General features: G+C 45.9%; 1 protein-coding gene across 1 annotated transcript in view; it reads right to left on the bottom strand.

The window, feature by feature from the left end:
- pgm5 (phosphoglucomutase 5) overlaps window positions 1-16677 on the bottom strand; it is a 158858-nt gene extending 142181 nt beyond the window's left edge. Inside the window, exons 1-4 of the mRNA XM_084330047.1 lie at window positions 16080-16677; window positions 6100-6262; window positions 3634-3780; window positions 1351-1476 (exon numbers count right to left, since the gene is read on the bottom strand). Coding sequence (XP_084186173.1) covers window positions 1351-1476; window positions 3634-3780; window positions 6100-6262; window positions 16080-16340 — 697 coding nt within the window. The 5' untranslated portion in view covers window positions 16341-16677. The remainder of the gene's footprint in view (window positions 1-1350; window positions 1477-3633; window positions 3781-6099; window positions 6263-16079) is intronic.
- Between the last annotated feature and the right edge of the window lie 742 nt (window positions 16678-17419).

Below are 17419 nucleotides of genomic sequence, written 5' to 3'. Positions count from 1 at the left end.
AGTGATAGTCAGTCCAGAGAGAGAGAGAAACTCAGCGTCTCCCAGAGAGAGAGAGACAAAAAACTCAGCGTCTCCCAGAGAGAGAGAGAAAAAAACTCAGCGTCTCCCAGAGAGAGAGAGAGAAAAAAACTCAGCGTCTCCCAGAGAGAGAGAGAGAAAAAAACTCAGCGTCTCCCAGAGAGAGAGAGAAAAAAACTCAGCGTCTCCCAGAGAGAGAGAGAGAAAAAAACTCAGCGTCTCCCAGAGAGAGAGAGAGGAAAAGTGTAAACACTCTGCGTGTCCTCCCGGGAGCATGAGCTGTGGCGCAGCGCGGTGGTGGACTTCCTCGAGAGGGAGAGGTAGCCGGGAGGACACGCAGAGCGTTTACAGTTCTCTCTCTCTCGGTTCGGGAGCATGAGCTGTGGCGCAGCGCGGTGGTGGACTTCCTCGAGAGGGAGTCCACCACCGTGGGTCTATCTCTCTCTCTCGCTCTCGCTCGGCAGCTAGAGGGGGGCGGGCGTTATTATGCAAATACGCACCATATGACGTCACGAATAGGCAAATTTTCAGATGACTCACTTGAGGGAGGGACATTATTGTGAGAGGAGAATTGGAAGAATGTGCCAAATCGAGAATTAGAGACATAGATCCTATTACTATAAGTCCACATAGCTAGAAAATAACCCTAAACACTGGAAAAGGTCATTTATAAGATAGTTCCCCTTTAAATGATATATATATTTTTTATTCTTTGCAATAACAGCACCCCCCGCACCCCCCCTTCCAACGTGCCTGTCGACAGCATAGCTCCAGAGTGCTTAGGTCGAAATAAGTCCAGCTTTCCCCCCTGCGCTGTTTCTATGTGCAGTGAAAACTTCAATGCTTCTAATAAGCTTTGCAATATATCCTTGTAATGTTAACGTAACGTAACGTTAGCCGCTAGCTACACACACAGACAGAGAAGACAGCAGCTTAACTGGTAGAAAGGGTGGGAGGGATTGGGACTCGGGGGAGGGGAGCTCTTGCTCTCGCTCTCTCTGTATCTGCCAGTGCAGGTGGGTGACTGTCACTCAAAGCGCATTGTGAGTATGGGCGGAGCCCAGCCTAAAACAGCTTCGACTTTGGATGGGGAGAAAGTGGTGCACCAAAGTACTAAAAATACAAAACAATGAATTTTATTGAAAAAAAAACTTACAGATGTGTTCCATAGACTCCCAGGAATTGTGTAAAATTGCCCAAATAGTGAAAAATAGGGGACCTTTTTAAGCAAAACCTACAGAGTTAAGTTAAACATACAGAGTTAAGCAGAACATCTTCAGCTGATCTGGTGGGGTTAGGGTTAGGGTTAGGGTTAGGGTGGTTTGGCCTCACCTCCGTTCATGGCGTCTATGTGTATCTTCAGCTGATCTGGTCCCGTCAGGAAGCTCTTGATGGAGCTGAAGTCAAAGATGCTTCTCAGCAGATTTAGATACACATCCACAGAATCCACGATCTCCACTGGGAATACAGAGGAAACAGGCCATCAAGGAAATATCTCCACTGGGAAGCTGTGTGTGTAAATGGAATGCATTTATATAACCGTTTTACAATTTTCTTTTATTTTAAATTTTTTTTTGAACAAATGTTTTTTATTTTCCCTTTTTTTAACATGAAACTAGACAAACAATACAGTAACAGTAATAATCAATGATACATCACAGGACAATGACAGAAATAATAATAATGACAATCCAGTAATTAAATCAAAATAAATGTAGATTAAAAGACATAAAAATAATAAATACAATACATGTGCTCTTGCTCGCTCTTCCTCGCTCTTTCCTTCCCCCCCCCCCCCCCCCCCCCCCCACCCCCCCCCCCCCCCCCCCTCAGGACCCCCACTTGGACTATACATCCACTAGTTAATTTAACATCAGATAATTACAAGTTTATATGCTTCCCTTTATCTTCTCCACCACAGCTACCCAGACTGCTATGCTGGCTTCATTAACACCTAAAATTTGTGCAGTGGATATCTCTAGATAAATCACATCGAGATAGGTAAGAACCCATACCTTCCGGCACATTTTATCCGGTTGAATCCAGCGTGACGCTATCAACTTTTTGGCAGCCGTAAGACCGGCCAAAATTTGTCTCTTTACATGTACAGAGGTCGACAACTGAGAAACATCATTCAACAACAATACAGAAGGCAGTGTAGGTATGGTCAGAGATACAAATTCTGATAATTGAGTGGTTACTTTTTCCCAGAAAATCTTAACAGGAGGGCATTCCCAATACATATGCATATATGTACCAAGAGCACCGTTTGAACACAAGGAGCATCGAGAGTCTTGTCTGAGACCCATTAGGTGCAAACGTCTAGGAGTCAGGTAAGTCCTATGAACAAAATTGAGATTAATCTGTTGGTGATCTGGGTTGCGTGATGATAGCCGAACATTTGCCCAGACTGCATCCCAATATAAATCTACTTCCAAGTTTGGGATATCCTTCCTCCAAACCGAGTCTAGGGGAAGGACCTCATATGAGGACGTAAGTAAGTGGCGATAAAAGTCAGAGACGAAGCCTCTCGATGTCTCCTTGTCATAAAAGAATTTGTGAAATCTGTGGTGCTCAAGTGGAATATTTAAAGGGGAGATGAAGCATTGAACAATGTGATCCTAGTTTGTTTGTTGTGTACCTTGTGTAAGACAGGGTCCTATAATCAAATGTGAAATCCTGCTTATTTGTCTGAAAAACCAAATATAATTTCCCTGTTTTCCCCATGGGCGCCGCCATTTTGTTGCTGACGTCACGTGTTGGTTTGGTCTGGCTCCTGCTGGGTCTGGCTCCTGCTGGTTAGCTGCCTAGTAAACATGGAGTGTCAGTAAATGCAACGTTGCCTACCAAACAACGGGACCGTGTGGTTCTTTTTGTATTTCTCCTGGCTGTTCAAACAAATTTTACCGTGTGAAAGAGAGGAAAGTTGGTTCATTTCCACAAACTACCAGTGAAAAAAACAGTGTTGTTCAACCACCGTCGCGGGGCATTTAGCTACCTGGCTACCTAGCTCCAGTTCAACCACCGTCACGGGGCATTTAGCTACCTGGCTACCTAGCTCCAGTTCAACCACCGTCGCGGGGCATTTAGCTACCGGGCTACCTAGCTCCAGTTCAACCACCGTCGCGGGGCATTTAGCTACCTGGCTACCTAGCCGCAGCCGGGATTCAAAGCCAACTAGCCGGCTAACCCAGCTCGCTAAATGCTGCATGTAGCTAGTTAGCTGAACTGGAGAGTAGTAGAGAGGTGTACCTTCGACCACAGCCTGGAGGAAGCCTTTTTAACCAAGTTGCTGAAATATCAATGGTCTCACATCCTTTTAAAAGGTGTCCACTGCATCTTGGCCACTAGTTGATGAAATTGGCACTATAGAGCACAGTAGGAGAAAAGGACTGCCCAAGAAATGTGTGTCACGTGTTCTTCCAGCACACGCGCGAGGACACGCCACGCCATGCGCACGCCACGCGCACGCCAGGTTCGAAACCGACAAAACCGCCCTTTTCACAAGACATTTAGCATGTAATCCACAGAAACAAAAAACAGAACCCCAAGAGCTAGACCAGAGCTAATTAGTTTCAGGTCTCCCCCAGACTACCTAACCCTAACCCAGACTACCTCGGAAGGGTTTGAACTTGTTCTCCAGGTCGAAGTCTTGTCTTCCCAGCCTGGAGAGGTCGATGCGGAGGTCGGGACAGATGGCGTACTCCTCCAGGGTCCTGCTGACCTGGCAGATCCGCTCCATCACTGTGTCTGGAGACGGACCTGTCGTCAAAGGGAGAGGACCAAGAAATATTATGCTACTATAGTTTGATGCTCATTTAATTTGACCATGGTGCCAATGTTGTACTTAGAAAGAATACCAGGGTATAATATAATTTAAACCATGATATCAATTGTAATAGCATAGTATTTCTATCGTGTCACTACTAACCAAGAAATGATAGCAATACCATGATACTTTTCTTTTGGAAATACCATGATACTTTTTCATAAGGGTTTGAAACTTTTAGGACTAAATATATACCTGCATATAACCCCTCTATATACTTGCTTATACACCTGCACATAACCCTTAGCTCTCTATGGTAGCATGTACTATAATGCTGTATATACCATATATATATATATACAGTATATATATTCCTACCGCATATATACCTGTCTGTACTTACCTGCACATAGTCCTTTACTATTATATCCTACTCTTACTAGTCACATACATCTGATTAGCACTACACTCAGTAGTACTAATTTGTATATTTTATACCCAGTATAATCACCTGTACATTGTGTATTGCTGTTGGACTTTACTGTTACATTTGGACTCTGGTTGGATGCCAAACTTCTTATTATTGTACTGTACTTGTGCTGTATAATGACAATACATTTTAATCTAATCTAATCTCTCACACAAATATCAAAAACCTTGACCCAACTTGATTTGATCCGTGGTCAATTTTCACCAATAATAATTCTACAGATTTGCAGGTGGTCCCACATCTCTTCCCTCACGGCAGTCTGGCAGTGTGGCTGCTTTCAATTAATTTCCGATGTAGAGCAGCGTGCGCAGCCACGGGGTTCACACAAGCAGTGTTAATTTTGTCAATGAAAATTATGACGAAAGATGTTCGTCGACGAAGCTTTTTCCCGTGACGACAACGAGACGTGACATCACATGACACTAACCTGACTAAATAATTAATTAAATATCGTTGACCACAACTGAGGACACAAAAATGTAGTTTACAAAAACCATGACGAATTCTCTCTTAATTTATGTTGACTAAAACAAGATGAGACAAAATAATTATAACTTTTAGAATAATTCACGTTATTATTTCAGCATTTCCCATTTCCGTTTCCGGGTTAAGCTCTGCAGTGTTTATGGCTAAAAGCCAAGCTACGTGAGGCTAAAAAACGCGTCCCAGGTCTCTCGTGACTACAGCTTATACCAATAACCATGAACGGAATCTGCTACTCTCTCAACACTCCTGCGGCAGCCGAACAGTTCTACCAAAAGAACATAGCATTTAAGACGACGGAGGCTGAGAGGATGGCTAGGCTGCGACTGCGAGAAGAGCTAATAGCCTGGAAGTCGGGACCTATATCCCAGACACAGACTTGCTCTCTTTCATCTGTGTACACCCACTACTATCAACATTACACATGGATACAACAAGGACAAGACCACGTTCACTTAAAAAGGTAATGTTGGTATGAAAAGAAAAGAAACAGACGAGTACTAACACTGAGATTTTGTCATTTTAACAGCAGATACTTTCTTAAATGCCATCGTCCCGGCAGAGCGGTGTGACGGGGAGCTCTGATGTGTTCGCTTGCTGGTGTTATTAGCATTAGCTGAAGAGCTAACCGAAAGCTAGTTTTAGCTTTAACGTTATCTTGGCTAAAGTTGGGGCTATTCATAATCCAGCAATAATGGCTGCAGACCTGCAAGCAAAGTACAGCAAGTTGGCAAAGGAGTATTCCAAGGTAAATCACTTTTTCACCAGTAACGTTATATTGTCTTGTTTCCAGCTCACGCTAACCTAGCTCACACTAACGTGGCTAACTGATTGACCTCTCCCACACATGCACGCAATTAATGACATAATGCGGACAGCCATACCGGTGACAATGTTTAGCTTTTAGTACCAAATGATAAGAGTCTGAGGCGGAGTCTCAAAAGAGAATGTTGAATTTATTATTGTGCAAAAATCACAACAGAGCCTCTGCTACTAGCTAACTGAAGTTACCGGAGCCTTCTGGCAACAACGTGCAACAACATATAACGTCCGTGCGGAATCAATGTCCCAACAACCTTTCCGTGGGTGAACTCATTGAGCATAGTTGTCAATTAATGATACTAATACTAATCTATACAATCACCTGTTGTTGAATAAATACCATTACTTTATAGTTATTACTAAAAAACAGTATATATAAAACAGTAGCTGTAAAAACAAAAAAAAATTATAATTTATGTAATTATTAAATGTATGCACTGGTATCGGATCAGTATCGGTATCGGCCGATATCCAAAGCTTAGCTCCTCTCCTCCTCCTCTCCTCCTCTCCTCCTCACCTCCATTAGAGACGTTGAACTTGATCCCAAAGTCTCCCGCCGGCCCTCCTGTGTTGTGACAGGCTGTGAGGATGATTCCACCAATGGCCTTGATCTTCCTGATTATACAGGAGACCGCCGGGGTGGACAGGAGGCCATTATGGCCGATTACCAGACGCCCGATCTGTGGGGCACAGGGGGAAAGGTCAAAGGTCAGATTACCAGACGCCCGATCTGTGGGGCACAGGGGGAAAGGTCAAAGGTCAGATTACCAGACGCCCGATCTGTGGGGCACAGGGGGAAAGGTCAGTAAGGAACAAAGAAGGCCTGGGGTCAGCATCATAGGTGTAGATTTAGGGGGTTCAGGGGACATGTCGCCCCCAAAAATATAGCTAATATGAAAGAAAACTCCCTTCTCAAAAGAGGTAAAAATAATTAGGGGGTCAAAACATGTATATATCCTTCTTACCTGTAACTATTAACCAACCATTTCAGACACCCCTACTGGACCGTACCATCAGACAGACACCCATACAGGACCGTACCATCAGACAGACACCCCTACCGGACCATACAATCAGACAGACACCCCCACAGGACCGTACCATCAGACAGACACCCCCACAGGACCGTACCATCAGACAGACACCCCTACAGGACCGTACCATCAGACAGACACCCATACAGGACCATACCATCAGACAGACACCCCTACAGGACCGTACCATCAGACACACACCCATACAGGACCATACCATCAGACAGACACCCCTACAGGACCGTACCATCAGACAGACACCCATACAGGACCATACCATCAGACAGACACCCCTACAGGACCGTACCATCAGACAGACACCCCTACAGGACCGTACCATCAGACAGACACCCATACAGGACCGTACCATCAGACAGACACCCCTACAGGACCGTACCATCAGACAGACACCCCTACAGGACCGTACCATCAGACAGACACCCATACAGGACCGTACCATCAGACAGACACCCCTACAGGACCGTACCATCAGACAGACACCCATACAGGACCGTACCATCAGACAGACACCCCTACAGGACCGTACCATCAGACAGACACCCCTACAGGACTGTACCATCAGACAGACACCCCTACAGGACCGTACCATCAGACAGACACCCATACAGGACCGTACCATCAGACAGACACCCATACAGGACCATACCATCAGACAGACACCCCTACAGGACCATACCATCAGACAGACACCCCTACAGGACCGTACCATCAGACAGACACCCCTACAGGACCGTACCATCAGACAGACACCCCTACAGGACCGTACCATCAGACAGACACCCCTACAGGACCGTACCATCAGACAGACACCCATACAGGACCGTACCATCAGACAGACACCCCTACAGGACCGTACCATCAGACAGACACCCCTACAGGACCATACCATCAGACAGACACCCCTACAGGACCGTACCATCAGACAGACACCCCTACAGGACCATACCATCTCAACCTTGCAGACGTGCCTCTCATAAAAAGTAACCAGGAAATGAAGAAACTTTCCAGGGGGACCCCTGCTTAAAGTGTCCCCCCCAGCCCCCCTGCTTAAAGTGTCCCCCCCAGCCCCCCTGCTTAAAGTGTCCCCCCCAGCCCCCCTGCTTAATGTGTCCCCCCAGCACCCCTGCTTAATGTGTCCCCCAGCCCCCCTGCTTAATGCGTCCCCCCAGCTTAAAGTGTCCCCCAGCCCCCCCTGCTTAAAGTGTCCCTGCAGTCCCCCCTGCTTAAAGTGTCCCCCCAGCCCCCCCTGCTTAATGTGTCCCCCCAGCTTAAAGTGTCCCCCCAGCCCCCCCTGCTTAATGTGTCCCCCCAGCTTAAAGTGTCCCCCCAGCCCTTGGTCACACTTCACCATATGGGTGGTAGGTTTTGACCAGACATTCTCAAAGTGTAGCTCACGAGCCAATGGCGGCCCTCGAAAATGCTTGTGGCGGGCCGCGATGAGTTAAGGTGTAAGTGCACAAGTTATATTTGGTCTGTTTCCAAATGTAAACTAACCTACATCACACAGTACTTTGAGTTTATGGATAAAACTGCACGCCCTGGGCTAAGCTGTTATGAATTATTTTGTGTGTTTTTTTCCTCTGCAGTCTTCATCCTTTGTTGGGTCCCTAAATTGGGCATCAAAACTTTGAGAACCCCCGATTTCTAAGTTGTAGTGATCAAGTTAAAGGAACAGTCCAACATTTTGGGAAATACACTTATTTGAAATCGTCCCCCAGAGTGAAACAATAAGGTTGAGATAATCTGCAGAGAGAGAGGTACTGGTGCATGTTAGCTTAGTTTAGCACAATGAATGTAAGCAGTAGAAAGCAGCTAGCCTAGCTTAGCACAAGGACTGGTGCACACAAATTAAATTGATGTGAATGAATGAATGAATGAATGAATGAATGAATGAATGAATGAATGAATGAATGAATGAATGAATGAATGAATGAATGAATAGTTTATTTCAAACAATAAAAAGAATCAAGAAATTACTATGTAAAAAAATAAATACAAAGATAATTTGCTGTGAAAAGAAAAAATAATAAAGTAAGATAAAATGATAAACAAAACAGTCTCTCTTGTCCGAAAAGGAATAGGAAGAAGCAATATGTTTAGCAGGTCCTATTGCAATGAACCCTTAATAATTTTTTCAATCACAGGGTTAAATTTTCTTCCAACAAACTCACCTGCACTTGTCTATCGATCAAGTTAACACTTTGGACGCCATACCCGATGATAGTCGGGTTAACTCGCCGAAGATTCAGCGCCAGACCAGAGTATAGTCGGGTTTTCATCGTTATTTATTTTATTCGATATTTCCATTCATTACAGGCACACGGACATCTGGGTTAATGGGGCCAATGTGCAATACCGGCCGCATCCACCCAGGTGGCAGTATCGAGCACCCTTTGAAACATAATATCTTGGCCTGGGGGTCGATCATAGGTCTCCGGTCGGATTTCTATTGGTCGGGCAAGGGTTGTCCCGATCAGATTGAGAAGAGTGAATTGCTCCCGGTCCATAATGTGTGGTGGATTATGTTGGCGACACGATCGACACCAATACTGGGACTCGCGATCAGATAATTGGAATATTCTTTTTGGGGTACATCCTAGTGAAGGTAAGGACTAAATTATATCAATCCTGCTTTGATCCAACCATGATTTCACTTCGATCACAATATATGTGTGTAACGTTACTCCACAACGTGTGCCGTTGGTGACGATCAAAGCATCAAAAAACGACCCCCCCACACACCCTTTCATGCATTCATGAGGAAACATAATACCGATAATATAGATGTGATTTCAAAATAGTAGCGTGTACAGGCGAGAAATTACAACGTTTTTATTAATTCTTTTATCCACTTTTTCTCCTTATTTTTCTATTTTTCTCCCATCCCAATTTCGTGTTTTCCAATTCTCCCCACCCCTGTCTTGAAGGAGGTGATGATAGGACAGACAGATGGAGGTGATGATAGGGCAGACAGATGGAGGTGCTGATAGGGCAGACAGATGGAGGTGATGATAGGGCAGACAGATGGAGGTGATGATAGGGTAGACAGATGGAGGTGATGATAGGGCAGACAGATGGAGGTGATGATAGGGCAGACAGATGGAGGTGATGATAGGGCAGACAGATGGAGGTGATGATAGGGCAGACAGATGGAGGTGATGATAGGGCAGACAGATGGAGGTGATGATAGGGCAGACAGATGGAGGTGATGATAGGGCAGACAGATGGAGGTGCTGATAGGGCAGACAGATGGAGGTGATGATAGGGCAGACAGATGGAGGTGATGATAGGGCAGACAGATGGAGGTGATGATAGGGCAGACAGATAGAGGTGATGATAGGGCAGACAGATGGAGGTGATGATAGGGCAGACAGATGGAGGTGCTGATAGGGCAGACAGATGGAGGTGATGATAGGGCAGACAGATAGAGGTGATGATAGGGCAGACAGATGGAGGTGATGATAGGGCAGACAGATGGAGGTGCTGATAGGGCAGACAGATGGAGGTGATGATAGGGCAGACATCACCTCCATCTGTCTGCCCTCTCTCTCCTCTCTCCCCCCCCTCTCTCCCCCCATCTCTCCACCCCCCCTCCCCCCCTATCTCCACCCCCCCTCTCTTCCCCCTCTCCCCCCCTCTCTCCTCTCTCCCCCCTCTCTCCACCCCCCCCCCTCTCTCTCTTCATTTATCCGCAGCTCAGACTCAATATTAGGTATGGTTTTGTTTAGTGTACTTTTGTATATTTATTGTACATATTGTACAGTGTTTGGTCTTTACTTTGTTTTACTGTATGAAGCACAATCTCAGGGGCTCATACAGAACCAAGCATTTCACTGTAATGTACATGTACCTTATGTGACAAATAAAACAAAACTTGAACTTGAACTTGAACTAGTGATAAATTCATAAGTACAGGTGGGCCCTAACCCTAACCCAGGTGGGCCTTGAGCCTAACCCTAACCCAGGTGGGCCTTGAGCCTAACCCTAACCCAGGTGGGCCTTGAGCCTAACCCTAACCCAGGTGGGCCTTGAGCCTAACCCTAACCCAGGTGGGCCTTGAGCCTAACCCTAACCCAGGTGGGCCTTGAGCCTAACCCTAACCCAGGTGGGCCTTGAGCCTTTCGGCCTCTTCCTGAAGGTGAGCAGCTACGTTTAACAAGCAATAACTATGATGATGGTACAAATGTGGATTATGATTATGTTAACAATCAAGCCAATCAATAACTTCACCACCACAATCACAGTGGCTCAATTCCATCGTCATCGTCGTCATCATCATCATCATCATCATCATCATCATCATCATCATCATCATCATCATCAACCACACAAGTTCTGTTTTATTTGTCACATAAGGTACATGTACATTACAGTGAAATGCTTGGTTCTGTATGAGCCCCTGAGATTGTGCTTCATACAGTAAAAAAATAGTTAAAAGAATAAAGACCAAACACTGTACAATGTATACAATATACAAAACTATACAAAATGCAAAAATGAGGTAGGTATGTAGTGCAACTCTTTTAGTAATACAGATAGAATAGATAAAAAAAAAATAGACATCAATGGAATGCAATGGTATCCGTTAAACGTATCCTTCGTGGCCTAAAGGCCTCTACATGCTACAGCAAATTCAAAGCAACTTCAACACAACATCGGCGCGATTTCAGCGCGCTTGTTGCAGACAGTCTTGTAGACTGTGTTGCTTGGGCGTTGCGTACCTGTGTCCAAAATCTAATCTAAAGACCCGTTGCGTTGGTATTGCGTAGCAGTGATTGGTTGGTAGTGAATGGGGGCGGGGCTGTCTGTCACTTCTAGTGTTCCTGGCTCGAGACCAAAAGAAAACTTTCTGACAGGAGCTCGAGACCAAAAGAAAACTTTCTGACAGGAGCTCGATAGCTAGTGTATTGTTTCATTACACTTGTTTAATTGTTTGTTTAAAATGAATCAAATGCAGGAACGTATTGCAGAGGAGGTCCGAAAGTACCAACATTTATATAATAGCGGGTCTAAAGACTACAAGGATAGCATTATGACGATGAATTCGTGGAAGGAGATTGGGGAAACAATGGGGATGGACTGGGTTGATATTACACTATATACAAGAACACAAGCGAAAACAAACATAAACAGGGCTATTATTATACTAGCGATGTATGGTTGAGAAGGGAAATCCGTTTGTAATGGCTAGAGTGCGCACCTTCGGCTGCCCAAAGTATTCAGGCGGGCTGGGCGCGCTCGAGCCGCACATCCGGGGTACATTTTGTTGCATCATAGGCTGCGCGTTGATTTTGCAGAAGCATAAAGGTAATGTGTCTGCAACACCGTTGCTTTGTCGATGTTGTGTTGAAGTTGCTTTGAATTTGCTGTAGCATGTAGAGGCCTTAAGAGCTGCAGCGTCTGTTGACATTTAAAAGAAATCAGCTAAAAACATCACTGTTTAAATGAAAGGGTTAAGGGTTAGGGTTAGGGTTTAAACAGGCCTTTGGGTAATGTTGAGCTTCTCCTCCAGGTATAAAATATGTTTTTTTTTTTTTTTTGTGATGCATTGTGTTTTTGTTCTGTCTCTTATCACTTGAATGGATCTTGCTTTTTATTTTTATATTTTATATTTTATTTCTGCTGTATGTAAAGCACTTTGTGAGTTCTCTCTGTGAAAAGTGCTATATAAATAAACTTTACTTCCCACGGTACCACCTCTTACCCCTGACCCTGAGTGTCCCACCACCTCTTACCCCTGACCCTGAGTGTCCCACCACCTCTTACCCCTGACCCTGAGTGTCCCACCACCTCTTACCCCTGACCCTGAGTGTCCCACCACCTCTTACCCCTGACCCTGAGTGTCCCACCACCTCTTACCCCTGACCCTGAGTGTCCCACCACCTCTTACCCCTGACCCTGAGTGTCCCACCACCTCTTACCCCTGACCCTGAGTGTCCCACCACCTCTTACCCCTGACCCTGAGACCCCAAGAAATTACTATGTAAAAAAATAAATACAAAGATAATTTGCTGTGAAAAGAAAAAATAATAAAGTAAGATAAAATGATAAACAAAACAGTCTCTCTTGTCCGAAAAGGAATAGGAAGAAGCAATATGTTTAGCAGGTCCTATTGCAATGAACCCTTAATAATAATAAACACAGGGTTACATTTTCTTCCAACAAACTCACCTGCACTTGTCTATCGATCAAGTTAACACTTTGGACGCCATACCCGATGATAGTCGGGTTAACTCGCCGAAGATTCAGCGCCAGACCAGAGTATAGTCGGGTTTTCATCGTTATTTATTTTATTCGATATTTCCATTCATTACAGGCACACGGACATCTGGGTTAATGGGGCCAATGTGCAATACCGGCCGCATCCACCCAGGTGGCAGTATCGAGCACCCTTTGAAACATAATATCTTGGCCTGGGGGTCGATCATAGGTCTCCGGTCGGATTTCTATTGGTCGGGCAAGGGTTGTCCCGATCAGATTGAGAAGAGTGAATTGCTCCCGGTCCATAATGTGTGGTGGATTATGTTGGCGACACGATCGACACCAATACTGGGACTCGCGATCAGATAATTGGAATATTCTTTTTGGGGTACATCCTAGTGAAGGTAAGGACTAAATTATATCAATCCTGCTTTGATCCAACCATGATTTCACTTCGATCACAATATATGTGTGTAACGTTACTCCACAACGTGTGCCGTTGGTGACGATCAAAGCATCAAAAAACGACCCCCCCACACACCCTTTCATGCATTCATGAGGAAACATAATACCGATAATATAGATGTGATTTCAAAATAGTAGCGTGTACAGGCGAGAAATTACAACGTTTTTATTAATTCTTTTATCCACTTTTTCTCCTTATTTTTCTATTTTTCTCCCATCCCAATTTCGTGTTTTCCAATTCTCCCCACCCCTGTCTTGAAGGAGGTGATGATAGGACAGACAGATGGAGGTGATGATAGGGCAGACAGATGGAGGTGCTGATAGGGCAGACAGATGGAGGTGATGATAGGGCAGACAGATGGAGGTGATGATAGGGTAGACAGATGGAGGTGATGATAGGGCAGACAGATGGAGGTGATGATAGGGCAGACAGATGGAGGTGATGATAGGGCAGACAGATGGAGGTGATGATAGGGCAGACAGATGGAGGTGATGATAGGGCAGACAGATGGAGGTGATGATAGGGCAGACAGATGGAGGTGATGATAGGGCAGACAGATGGAGGTGCTGATAGGGCAGACAGATGGAGGTGATGATAGGGCAGACAGATGGAGGTGATGATAGGGCAGACAGATGGAGGTGATGATAGGGCAGACAGATAGAGGTGATGATAGGGCAGACAGATGGAGGTGATGATAGGGCAGACAGATGGAGGTGCTGATAGGGCAGACAGATGGAGGTGATGATAGGGCAGACAGATAGAGGTGATGATAGGGCAGACAGATGGAGGTGATGATAGGGCAGACAGATGGAGGTGCTGATAGGGCAGACAGATGGAGGTGATGATAGGGCAGACATCACCTCCATCTGTCTGCCCTCTCTCTCCTCTCTCCCCCCCTCTCTCCCCCCATCTCTCCACCCCCCCTCCCCCCCTATCTCCACCCCCCCTCTCTTCCCCCTCTCCCCCCCTCTCTCCTCTCTCCCCCCTCTCTCCACCCCCCCCCTCTCTCTCTTCATTTATCCGCAGCTCAGACTCAATATTAGGTATGGTTTTGTTTAGTGTACTTTTGTATATTTATTGTACATCTTGTACAGTGTTTGGTCTTTACTTTGTTTTACTGTATGAAGCACAATCTCAGGGGCTCATACAGAACCAAGCATTTCACTGTAATGTACATGTACCTTATGTGACAAATAAAACAAAACTTGAACTTGAACTTGAACTAGTGATAAATTCATAAGTACAGGTGGGCCCTAACCCTAACCCAGGTGGGCCTTGAGCCTAACCCTAACCCAGGTGGGCCTTGAGCCTAACCCTAACCCAGGTGGGCCTTGAGCCTAACCCTAACCCAGGTGGGCCTTGAGCCTAACCCTAACCCAGGTGGGCCTTGAGCCTTTCGGCCTCTTCCTGAAGGTGAGCAGCTACGTTTAACAAGCAATAACTATGATGATGGTACAAATGTGGATTATGATTATGTTAACAATCAAGCCAATCAATAACTTCACCACCACAATCACAGTGGCTCAATTCCATCGTCATCGTCGTCATCATCATCATCATCATCATCATCATCATCATCATCATCATCATCATCATCATCATCATCAACAACCACACAAGTTCTGTTTTATTTGTCACATAAGGTACATGTACATTACAGTGAAATGCTTGGTTCTGTATGAGCCCCTGAGATTGTGCTTCATACAGTAAAAAAATAGTTAAAAGAATAAAGACCAAACACTGTACAATGTATACAATATACAAAACTATACAAAATGCAAAAATGAGGTAGGTATGTAGTGCAACTCTTTTAGTAATACAGATAGAATAGATAAAAAAAAATAGACATCAATGGAATGCAATGGTATCCGTTAAACGTATCCTTCGTGGCCTAAGAGCTGCAGCGTCTGTTGACATTTAAAAAAAATCAGCTAAAAACATCACTGTTTAAATGAAAGGGTTAAGGGTTAGGGTTAGGGTTTAAACAGGCATTTGGGTAATGTTGAGCTTCTCCTCCAGGTATAAAATATGTTTTTTTTTTTTTTTTTGTGATGCATTGTGTTTTTGTTCTGTCTCTTATCACTTGAATGGATCTTGCTTTTTATTTTTATATTTTATATTTTATTTCTGCTGTATGTAAAGCACTTTGTGAGTTCTCTCTGTGAAAAGTGCTATATAAATAAACTTTACTTCCCACGGTACCACCTCTAACCCTGACCCTGAGTGTCCCACCACCTCTTACCCCTGACCCTGAGTGTCCCACCACCTCTTACCCCTGACCCTGAGTGTCCCACCACCTCTTACCCCTGACCCTGAGTGTCCCACCACCTCTTACCCCTGACCCTGAGTGTCCCACCACCTCTTACCCCTGACCCTGAGTGTCCCACCACCTCTAACCCTGACCCTGAGTGTCCCACCACCTCTTACCCCTGACCCTGAGTGTCCCACCACCTCTTACCCCTGACCCTGAGCGTCCCACCACCTCTTACCCCTGACCCTGAGTATCCCACCACCTCTTACCCCTGACCCTGAGTGTCCCACCACCTCTTACCCCTGACCCTGAGTGTCCCACCACCTCTTACCCCTGACCCTGAGTGTCCCACCACCTCTTACCCCTGACCCTGAGTGTCCCACCACCTCTTACCCCTGACCCTGAGTGTCCCACCACCTCTTACCCCTGACCCTGAGCGTCCCACCACCTCTTACCCCTGACCCTGAGCGTCCCACCACCTCTTACCCCTGACCCTGACCCTGAGCATCCCACCCGCCTCTTACCCCGTTCGCAGCTGCCATCTGCACGATGACCTCCGTGGCCGCGCGGCTGAAGTAGCGCCCGTCGCTCCCCACCACCAGGGTGCATCCCTGTCTGTCCCGCAGGTCCATGGAGGACAGGACGCTCTGGATGTAGTTCTGCAGGTAGTTCTTCTTCCCCTCGAACACCGCCGTCTTCCTCCGCAGCCCGTTGGTACCGGGCCGCTGGTCGTCGAACGGGCTCGTCTGGACCGTCACCACGGGGATGCATGGGCTCGTCTCCATCCTCCCGTACGGAGATGACGATGATGAGGGTGTCTGTAGGAGGCTGATGATGTCAGATTGGACTGTCTGCCGCTGTTAGGAGACGCGAGGAGCCAGGACCAGGACCAGAGGCTGGTGGATGTAGTGGAGCAAAGTGCGCGCTTTGCTTTAGCGAGAGAGGGGTGTGTGTGTGCGCTCCAAGATAGGATCCCGTCAACAGTTTTTCTCGCCTCGTCAACTGGTTTCCCCTATAGGCCTGATAGCCTTGCGATGCAGGACACGTTACAGTGGGGTGTGTGTGAGTTCAACCCCCGCCGCAAGAAGGACAGCGCACGCAAACTTCCAGCGCGCTGCTCGGCCGCTTGACAACTGCCTCTTCTCCAAATAAGCCGTCGCTCCACAAAGACAGCAGGGGGGGGGGGGGGGGGGCAGAGCCCAAACTATCAGCTGCGCCCCGGACGGAAATAGACAGTGGACGGTGGGGAGAATTGTGTCGGGCCTGTGATCTGTAACCCGACGCTTGTTTTGTTGTGTCTGTCCACACTTGTCAAGCCAAGTCAAGTCAAATGTATTTGTATATCCCGAAATCACAACAAGTTGCATCGACGGGCTTCACAGATCAAAAAGTAACATCCCAGTAGATCCACAATAAAAACACCCGATTTGACAACAACACCCCGAGACTCTCCCCATTCCCCAATGAAGATACTGTAAGGAACAACTCACTGTAAACTAGCAATAGGGTGAAAAGGGGGGAAACCTCAGATGGGCAATTCAAAGGGGATCCCCATCAGGCAGGGTGTCGGTGATGGGTCTTGCTATGGATGATAGAAGGGTGGATAATAGAACAAACAAAACAATTGTATAATTTGTAGTATTTAAGACAAATTAAAGTTAAAATAATAATAGAAATAAGAACAATAAAGGACAGGAATACAAGCGCTTGTATGATAAAATAAGATGATAAGATGATGAAGAGGGAAATTAACATATTAGGCTACTTTGTACATTTCAATTAATAGTACGAATGAAATACTAGCTAGCCTGTAGTCTAAGCACATAAAGGCGACACGTATTATTCTATCCAAAAGAGGAAGAGT

The sequence above is a fragment of the Notolepis coatsorum genome (assembly GCF_963971535.1).
Source record: "Notolepis coatsorum genome assembly, chromosome: 15".
Classification (NCBI taxonomy): Eukaryota; Metazoa; Chordata; class Actinopteri; order Aulopiformes; family Paralepididae; genus Notolepis; species Notolepis coatsorum.
The sequence above is the reverse complement of the archived record's forward strand: the minus strand, read 5'-3'. Positions and strand labels throughout refer to the sequence as shown.